Source organism: Solanum tuberosum, unplaced genomic scaffold (assembly GCF_000226075.1).
Source record: "Solanum tuberosum cultivar DM 1-3 516 R44 unplaced genomic scaffold, SolTub_3.0 scf00337, whole genome shotgun sequence".
Lineage (NCBI taxonomy): Eukaryota > Viridiplantae > Streptophyta > Magnoliopsida > Solanales > Solanaceae > Solanum > Solanum tuberosum.
The window spans coordinates 400,536-410,940 of record NW_006239266.1 but is presented as its reverse complement, the minus strand read 5'-3'; the positions used below and the strand labels follow the sequence as shown (position 1 = coordinate 410,940).

The 10,405-nt window shown below is 30.4% G+C and overlaps 1 protein-coding gene and 1 non-coding gene across 2 annotated transcripts; one reads left to right on the top strand and one right to left on the bottom strand.

Annotated features, from left to right (window-relative positions):
- Positions 1–331: 331 nt before the first annotated feature.
- On the bottom strand, positions 332–7,236 carry LOC102591967 (uncharacterized). Its single transcript, XM_006361148.2, has 2 exons — positions 6,649–7,236; positions 332–748 (listed from the first exon to the last, which is right to left on the bottom strand). Exons 1-2 carry the CDS (start codon positions 6,955–6,957, stop codon positions 428–430), a joined length of 630 nt encoding a protein of 209 aa, XP_006361210.2. The 5' UTR covers positions 6,958–7,236; the 3' UTR covers positions 332–427.
- Positions 7,237–8,005: 769 nt separating this feature from the next.
- TRNAH-GUG (transfer RNA histidine(anticodon GUG)) lies at positions 8,006–8,077 on the top strand. Its single transcript has one exon. It is a non-coding gene; the product is annotated as a tRNA-His (tRNA).
- The last annotated feature ends 2,328 nt before the right edge of the window (positions 8,078–10,405 follow it).

Here is a 10,405-nt window from a genome sequence, read left to right as displayed (position 1 = left end):
GTTAATCCTCAAACACTATGCAAACAAAATATACCGATCTAGAACTCTAATTTCACAAATCTAACCTCCAAAACGGTAAAGATTCCTACCCATTTTACCAGCAATCACAACTTACAGAGAAAAGAAAAATAGCCCATTTTTAGACACATTCAACATTGCCACAACAAATCAATTGACAAAAGCAATGAACACTCGAACAAATCCTTATGCAGCAACAACGAAACGTTCAAATAATCCTATCAAAAATCTTCTTTTTTTCAAGTTAAAATAACTTTCGTAACATACCCAGATGATAATAATAGGAAATTAAATTGAATAAGCAAAGAGTGTAGATGACGAAGAGAATAAGCAAATTTCTATTCCTTGAATTAGTAACAGAGAATTACACCATCAAAGCTCAAATAAAAAATAAAAAAACTACCAAACCCTAACCCCCAAATCCGTAAAGGGTCCTTCCTTGCCTCTTAAGTGCATAAACAACATCCATAGCAGTAACCGTCTTTCTCCTAGCGTGCTCTGTGTAAGTCACAGAATCACGAATCACATTTTCCAAAAAGATCTTCAGAACCCCACGAGTCTCTTCGTAAATCAACCCAGAAATACGCTTCACACCACCTCTACGAGCGAGTCTTCGAATAGCCGGCTTTGTAATTCCCTGGATATTGTCTCTCAATACTTTCCTGTGCCTCTTGGCTCCTCCTTTGCCCAATCCTTTGCCTCCTTTACCTCTGCCTGACATTTTTCTGATGAAATTTTAGAGAAGAAATGTTCTTGATTTGGATTTTGATGATTGGGGGTTTGTGATTTTGGTGGTTATATATAGCTGATGGTTTGTTTGGGGTTTAAATCGTGGCCGTTAGTGTGTTGGAGATGAAGGTGATGATCGGACGGATATGAGAGTCGATCCGCGTGAGAGGCGGAGAGTGTATGTGAACCGTTGATTTAATGGAGATCTATGGTGAGGAGTGATTGTTTAGTGATAGTGTGCGGATTGTGCTTTTTTGGTGAGAGAAACGAGGTAAGTACCTTGTTGGCTTGGTCACATTATCTATCATTTCTTATTCCTAAAAAATATACTAAGCCTTATAATTTCCTCTGTTCAATAATAATGGTCAAATATATTAAAAATAATTACTATTCAACAATATTTAAAATTAAGAGATAATTTATTTGATGCTTTTATTTTATCATTTCTATTAAATATTATCTTCGTTTAATTGTCATAGTTTCCTTTTTTTAGAGAAAAACGATAATAATTTTGACTAATATTTTACAATGTATTTTTTCATCATATTAATATGTAAAAACTTGAAATTTATAGTACTCTTTCTATAGTTTTTGAATATCTAATTTTTTGTTTAAACTATCAAATTAATGTCATCTAATTTAACTTTGAAAATTAGTCAAATTAACTTCGAAAAACGCAATATGACAATTAAAAATGGACAGAAAGAATATTATTTATCATTTAACACGTTTTCCAAAACATTAAATTTAATAAAGTCAAAGGATAAAACAATAATAATAATATCCCTATTATTTATTGCTTCTTAAGACGTGTATCAAGTCACTAATGGACAACTATTGTTGAACATAGAACCGTCAAAATGGGCTTAGCACATGGGGACGACCAACCCAACCCATTATTGGGGTAGGGTTGGATAGGATTGTTTAGGGGTGTACATGTCCGGGTTGGTTCGAGGTTTTTCGAATATCAAACCAAACCATTTGTGTCAAATTTTTAAATCTATAAACCAAACCAAACCAAACCAATAAAACTCAGATTTTTCAACCTCGGGTTTTTTCGGATTTTCGGATTTTTTGGGTAAAGTATTCATACAAACATATAATTTACTTGTACTTCAAATATTTCTTTAATCATACCAAAATACAACTATCTAAGGTGTTGCTTAAGAAAATAACACATAATATGATATGAGTAATGACACTAAAATATGCAAAATAATAATACTAATGAAATTGAGTAAAACAAATATTGCAAAATGCAAATTAACAAGTCATAATGAAAATGATCATAATTTAAAAGTACTAAATCATGCTAATATAAGTTTAATAAGTATTAATTACATGACTAAATATTAAAGGAAATTAAAATTAGATTATGTATTTGAATTGTCTTATCCAATGTAAAACCAAAGAACAAATATTCAATATTATTGTCATTCTTAGTGTTGAATTGATTTTCTTTTTTCATTAGTATTAATTTGATTTTGATTTAAGCTTTATTATAATTACCAACATCTTTGGACTATAATCTTTATTGAACCATTCAAAATTCTAAGTTTCAAACTTGAAATAATATATTAAAAGATAAAAACTATGAAAAAGTATAAGAAATATTTAAAAATTATATCAAAGTAAACATTTTTATGTATAAAATAAAATTTAAAAAATATATATATAATGTCGGGTTCGTTTGGTCTCGGATTGGTTTTTCTAGTTAAAACCAGGAGCGAATTTAAGTGTCAAATTTGAGTCACCGAAATCCGTGGTCATCCGGCTAAACTCGATATATCATTTGTATAATTCTTAAAAATATATTAAATATTACCTAAAGGAACCTATGTTTAAAATGACTAGATGGTTCACTGGTCTGAGGGCTTATTATTGAGCTGGTAGTCGCTGATTCGAATCCAGCCAGCGCTCAATTTGCCCATTTTTTTGTAAGGTCTATTTTATTATATTAATTAATAAAAGAAATGGCATTTACAACTTTAATTAGCCAAGGCAAAAAAATAGAAGAAAAATATAATTCAATTAAACGTCTTCTCTTTAGCTCGCTAATTTATTGTCTTTATAAAATTTTGGAAATTTAACAGAAATAAAAATAATAATTTTAAATTTATTATTTTTATTTTAGTTATTAAAAATCTATGTAGGGGTATATTTGATCTTTTTCACACATTTTTTGAGTTTCTTATTCTTATTTCTTAATTTTTTCGTTCACTTTAGTGTAAAACCTAAATCAAAAGAAAGAACTGTGAATGGAAAAAGTGAAAAAATTAAGAAAATATTTTAGAACAATTTTTTTTTGGGCTATATTGGAATTTAAATGTTATTATTTTTGTGGCTATATTGAAATTTAGTTTTTATATCTATAATTTTTTTGGGCATGTATAATAAATTTTACAATAAAATTAGTGAAAAAAAATAAATTTGATCATTAAAATAATAAATTCAAATTAGCCGTTGAATAAAAAAATCTAAAAAAAAATATACGACAAGGATCAAATATACCCCTATATTAATTAATTTTTGCATTCGTTAGAGGTAAAGAGTATAGGTGAGTCATTTGTGTAACATTAGGGGTATATATAAGTCACTTTCATAACAAGGTGAATGTCAACTTTAAATCACAAAGTTGAGGGCTATATTAGGCCATTTTTCCTACAATTTTAGATATTATCTTTAAAGTAATAGTGCACCCGTCTTCTTGAAATCCTGGATTCGCCTCTAGTTAAAATCAAACCAACCCAAATATAGTCGGGTTTTTTTTTTAATACCAAACCAAGTCAACCCAACCACTAGTCGGGGTTTTTTTTCTCGATTTGCGATTTGGTTTGGTTTTCGGTTCGATTTTGTACACCCCTAGAATTTTTCAAGCTCATTTAAAACTATGGCTTATAAGCTCAGCCCATTTAAGTATTTTGCCCTTGAGGCTTGATCGGAGTCGGCCCATGGACCAAAACATTTTATGTAAGAGTAACTTACAATAATCTCACTAGCATATAATATAATTACTTAAATACACGCTATGTTGTAATATTATGAATCTTACCAGATTTTTGTACGTTCATATACATGTATCTTGGAATATATGGACTAAAATTAGGTTAATTTGTTTTAGATACACTATATCCAAGTAGATTCGTATGTACCTAGAATACATAGATAAATCTCGCGCCCTCTCCCCCCTCCCATCTTGCTTGTCATTCTTTTATCTCGCTCGTGTATCTGGTATGCGAGATACATGTTAATTACACTATATTTTTTACTAGTGTTATTGAAACAACACCATTATTTGTCATATTTGATTTGAAAATCTTCTCATTTTCTTGATGTTATAGAATATAAGTAAAGAAGAAAAAAAGGTTATCCTGCCCTAGCCCTCGGTCCTTCTAGGGTTGGATTGGATTGAACATTTTTAGGCCCTTACAAATGAAGGGCCGGCCCGCCCTAGCCCTTCAAATTTTTTGGTCCGCGAGGCTTGGATCGGATAGGACTGGACCGACCCTTTTTGACAACTCTAATTGAACAAAAGGAATAAAATTTGTTTTCACAACACTTAAATTATTTTAATTTTTGAGAACAAGTATTGAAAATATCACTATGTGAATTATTTATTCCGTCTCTTTTTACTTGTTCAATTTTAACATTTTTGAATCTCTTTTTACTTGTCAATTTTGACAAATCAAGAAAAAATAATATTTTTTTTACCTATTACACCCTTAATTTATTTAGAGAGTTGATATTTTTGAAAAAGATAGAATTTCTTTAATGAATAAATTGATTTTGAGATTCTATCAATTAATAGTAGGGATGGCAATGGGGGGGAGGGGGGGACGATTTTAGCTCAATCGGCAAAATATTCCTTCCCACCCTGCATAACAACTTTTTTTCATTTTCAACTTGTCCCAACTCCCACATTCCCCGTATAATTTTTCCAATATTTTCTTTTTTAAGTTTGATATTAAAAATAAAATTTATAAAATAAATTGATTTTTTTCATTAAGTATTATTATTTAATAGGATAGTGACTTAAAAAGTTAAGTATTTATTAGTAGTCCACTTGGAAAACATGTAAGAAATTGTATTACTCCTTCTGTTTCAAAAAGAGTGACCTAGTTTGACTTGACACGAAGTTTAAGAAAATAAAAAAACTTTTGAATCTTATTGTCCTAAATTAAAGTTATATCGAATATACAAAATAGTCATATAATCTTGTGGCATTAAATATGTCACGTAGAAAGCTGAAATTAAAATATTACCAAAAACAAAAAGAAGCCATTCTTTTTAAAACATACTAAAAGGAAAGTAGGTGATTCTTTTTAAAATATAGGAAGAATTTTTTATCGAACCATTTTTCATTTATTATCTTAAATATTTTAATAGTTTTTAAAGAAATTATTTTAATAAATAATACTCTATCACTCTTAAGGCTTGTTTGGATTGGCTTTTGGCTTATGACTTATAAGTCAAAAGCCATAAGTTCGGATTTCTAACTTATGACTTTTGACTTATTTTTGTTATTTTGGGTTTAAAATAAGTGCTTATAAGCACTTTTTAACTTTACTCAAACATTTCAAAACTGCTTAAAAACTATTTTGGCTCAAAAGTACTTAAAATAAATCAATCCAAATGGACACTTATAACATGTAAAAAATTGAAATTAAGTTTGAACTCACATAAAATTATATATACCCACAACTTGTCCCCCCGCATTAATTTAAAAAATCCACTTGAATCCACCATGTACAATATTAAATTCATCCCGCTCCGCATAGTCTTAAAACCACCCCACTCCATTATCATCCCTAATTAATAAGAATTAATTAATAAATTCATTACATTAATTATTATTTTCGTAATAAATATGTCAAATAAAAAATAAACCAATAAATAGAAACAAAAGGAAATACATGGGTATACTGTATTTGTTAGTGGCTTTTAGTTGGTTTGCTATTTAAATCTTCATTATGATCTCCTCTTCCATCTTCTTTTCCAAATATTTTTTCTCTTAATTTATGTAAGACATTTTTTTAAAGCATGTTTGGATTAATTTTTAACTTATTTTATATTCTCTTTATTTTATGTTAATTAAATTAATGAGACAATACATACTCTCTCCATTTCAAAAAAGATTGATCTAGTTTGACTTGCCACAAAGTTTAAGAAATTAAAGAAGATTTTTGAATCTTGTGATCATAAATTAAAGTTATGTCAAATATACAAAATTGTCCTTAATCTTATAGTCTTAAACATGATGGAAAACAAAAAATAAAATATTACAAAAAAAGGAAATAGGTCATTTTTTTGAAATTGACTAAAAAGGGGAAAGGAGGTCATTCTTTGTGAAATGAAGAGAATACTTATTAAAAATACATAATCTAAATCTTAAAAATTACATGAAGCTTCATTAAAGAAAAAAAAAACAAATATGAAAAAGAACTTAAACAGATTCATGTTGAACTATAAATAATTCAATTATTTTGAGCAATAAAAAAAACTCAAAAAAGTTCAATTAATATAAATAGAAGCATAATATTTTTTAGTATAGATTTTAATATTGATAAATACTTTCTAATATATCAAAACATTAACAGTGGTGCTTAAAATCTAATTGATTTTTTTGTTCCAAAAGGAACATTACCTTTTTTGAATTAAAATTTAAGACCTTTGTCATTATCAGTTTATTTTCTTTAACATTGTTAATCCTTTTCATAATTTCAACATTGTCAATTTCTCATATAATGAAATATCCAGATCTGAATAGCTTAAATTGTCATTCAAAGAGTGAAGAAGACGAAGAGAATCAGAATTAATAACTAAAGCATATTTCTATTCCATGAATATGTAACAGAGAATTACACCATCAAAGCACAAATAAAAAAAAACCAACAAACCCTAACCCCCAAATCCGTAAAGGGTCCTTCCTTGCCTCTTAAGTGCATAAACAACATCCATAGCAGTAACCGTCTTTCTCCTAGCGTGTTCTGTGTAAGTTACAGAATCACGAATCACATTTTCCAAAAAGATCTTCAAAACCCCACGAGTCTCTTCGTAAATCAACCCAGAAATACGCTTCACACCACCTCTACGAGCGAGTCTTCGAATAGCTGGCTTTGTAATTCCCTGGATATTGTCTCTCAACACTTTTCTGTGCCTCTTGGCTCCTCCTTTGCCCAATCCTTTGCCTCCTTTACCTCTGCCTGACATTTTTCTGAATAAATTTTAGAGAAGAAATGCTCTTGATTTGGATTTTGATGATTGGGGCTTTGAGGGTTCTGTGTATATATATAGCTGATGATTTAAATCGTGGCCGTTGGTGTGTTGGAGCTTAAAGTGATGATCGGACGGATATTAGTATCGATCCGTGAGAGAGGCGAATCTGCATTTGAGCCGTTGATTATATGGAGATCTACGGTAGAGAGTGATTGTTTTATGATGGGTGCGGATTGTGTTTTTTTTGGTTTTGTCAAGCGAAATAGGGAATCTATTTCTAAATATTTTTTAAAGCCTCTTATAATTTCTGTTGGCCTATTCAGGCATTAAATTATTACGTATTTTTTGAAATATTATATTAAGGTTTAATATTTATAACATATTATTTTGGTTATTTGTATTTCAAAATATTGGGACAGTTTAGCGCATAAAGCATCTCGCGTTCATGCAGGGTTTGAAGAAGAGTTGTACATAAAGAGATATGATGTAGACAGTTTATTCTAATGCAAGTAAGGATGACTACTTTCACAACTTAGCCTCGTAAGTTGTAGATCACATGAGAACGATTTAACATTATTACAAAAATCGTATAATCTGAAGTAACGAACAATTTCATCATCAAGCTAAAAAGAAAAAGAAAAAAAAGTTAGCATCCTAAAACTAAAAGCACAACAGCAAACGAAAAATACTATTATATGGTCCTATCAACACAAATTGTTTGACTTCAAATATTTTTTAAAAGTTTTGGATATTAATGTGAGGAACATTACAAGTGGAACAAGAGTTCTTACTCATAAATTTCAGTTTCCTATAAAGAAATTAAGTGAATTATTTTTCCACATCGAAGGCGGGTTCAGAAGTTAATTTAATTTGTATAGTTTAGGTTTTTATTACAAAATTTATTGAGTATAATTTAGAAATTATGAGTTTCATATATAATTTATTTTGAAATTGGTATATTCTTAACATATGTTCTATGATCTGAGCTACACTCCCAACTTTGTTGAGTTATGTAATTTACCGTACAGTATGGCCCATCATTGTGGCTGTAGTTTAGTGGTGAGAATTCCACGTTGTGGCCGTGGAGACTTGGGCTCGAATCCCAGCAGCCACACAAATTCAAATCATTATTTTTTATGTTATTCACATTTTCATTTTGGACTTTCTTTTTAGGGAAAATAATTATAAAATTTTTAAGAATCTGATAGTGTAAGGAACAAATTATATGAATCTGAAACAGCTCATAAACACATGGTGGAATATTCACTCAACACCAAAGCTGGAGGCAGTATACAGAGCAATGCCAGCATTCATAATGTGGATTATATGGAAAAGGAGAAACAATATCAAGCATGGAGGAAATGTGTCTTTGAATAACATGATATGGCAAGTACAAGACATGATTAGGAAACTACTCAAAAGCTTATACCCTTGGATGAAGATAGGAAAGGAGGATTGGCCTCACATGGTTAACTTATTGAAGAAATACAAACCAAGATTACACTATTATTGTGTTACTTGGAGATCTGATATATGCAGCAGCCAGAGGAATAGGTATAGCCACAAATACAGAAGCAAAATCTATGGCTATTAAGGAAGCTTTGGGGTTTTGTCAGTCCATTAATCTAAAGGAAGTAACGATTGAAACAGATTCCCTTACACTGAAAATGATGATTGAGAGGGAATGGAAGGTGTCATGGGACCTTAAGAGATGATAGAATGAATAAGGGTCCAAATGCAACTAATACAAGCAAACATAAAGCATATCTATAGAGAAGGAAACACAGTGGCAGATTCATTAGCTAATGAAGTTGTAGACACACAAGACACAAAGGAATATCACATTTTTTATGAGCTACCAGCACATATAAGGAAACACATAAACATGGACAAGGCTCGAATTCCTAACCTTAGGATTAGGACACGAAGAATAAACAGCCAATGAAACAGAAAAGCAAAAGGAGGGGAAGGAAGAAGAAACATATGTAGAGAATCATAAAAGGGACCCCAATAGTTATATGCCGAGAGAGAAAAAAAAACACTTTGATCTACCAAGACAAGATCCTAACCTAGCTAGTTCCCATAGCTACCAAAAGCTTCACCAGAAAGAGGGGTCTTACATCCCACCACCACAGTCCAGAGTCAACAGTGAGCTTCAATTTCAATCCACCACCTGGAGACAACAAGATATTAAATCTGACAAAACAGGGCGAGAGGAAATGAAAATTCTGGACTCACCAGAGGCTAAGGAAGACGATAGATAGAGACATTCTAACAACAATCAAGGATGGAGCTTGCTTGAAAATGTTGATTCCAGCTCAAAAGAAACATCACATAAGGCGTCGAAGAAGAAGGAGAGTACAGAGTACTCTTTAACTATGTCTAGTGTTTTTTTAGATAATTAGGAAACATTGTTTTTTGGATCAGGCGGTTTGGGCCTGTTTTCCGTTTGTTTTTTGCGGATTATTAATAAAATAGGTCCACCTGAGGACCTAAGATTTGATTTTTTTTTAAAAAGGAACAAATTATATTTTATCTCTACTCTTTTAGTAATTATAATAATTTCTTAAAATTTGTACCTTCCGGATATATGAGTCACACTCCGGATACATTAATTCTGATATAATAAATATATGTCTATTACTCTAAAACAAGGAACAAAATCGTTTATGTTGCGCTTAAAAAAGAAAAGAAACGTAACACTAAATATCAAATTCATAAATCACGCAATTGTTGTCACTGCTAATCAATCCTCTCAAAGCATAACAGCTTCAAACAATTCAAATTTCAAATTTCTTCACTCAAATTGTCAAAATCTTTTTAACTTCGATTCAAAATCATTGAAAAATTGAGTTGATACATCATGAATATCTCTATTTTGTTGAGACATTCAAGAATCTGAAAAAGTGAGGTGAGTTATGAACGGTACAGAAGTGGTGAAATAGTTGTTGGACAAAATATTTCTTTTGTGAATGTTGAATCAACCATTGCAGCTTGAAGATCGATGAGTTGAGGAAAATCTGAAGATTCGATACATTACAGAGACGAGCGTTGCTTTATCCCTATACAATTGTCTTTCCTTCACCTCTGTATTGTTTGAATCAATTATGTAATTTGTTACTTTCAATTATGATATATATAACATGAATCACCAATTATTGATCCAACCATAGCAAGAGCTTGTGCATCCTTTTCTAAACCTTTGACACATAAAATGACACCAGATGTAGTATCAAAAACAATATATTTCTCCATTCTTTTTCTCTATCGTATCAATTCACAGTGGATGTATTACAAGTCAAGGTTCATGCTCGCCTCTGTAATGTATCTTGTGGTTATTATTAAATATTAGATATATGTAGTGTTATTTTTGTATGAATGTATAATTACCGACAAATGAATATTTATCAGTGATTTGTATGAATGTATCATAATGTAGATT

Coding starts and splice junctions, on each gene's coding strand:
- LOC102591967 (XM_006361148.2), bottom strand. CDS start 6,957: ATGTCAGGCAGAGGTAAAGGAGGCAAAGGATTGGGCAAAGGAGGAGCC. Junction 749..6,648: donor CCCTTTACGGATTTGGGGGT/TAGGGTTTGTTG, acceptor CTCTAAAATTTC/ATCAGAAAAATGTCAGGCAG.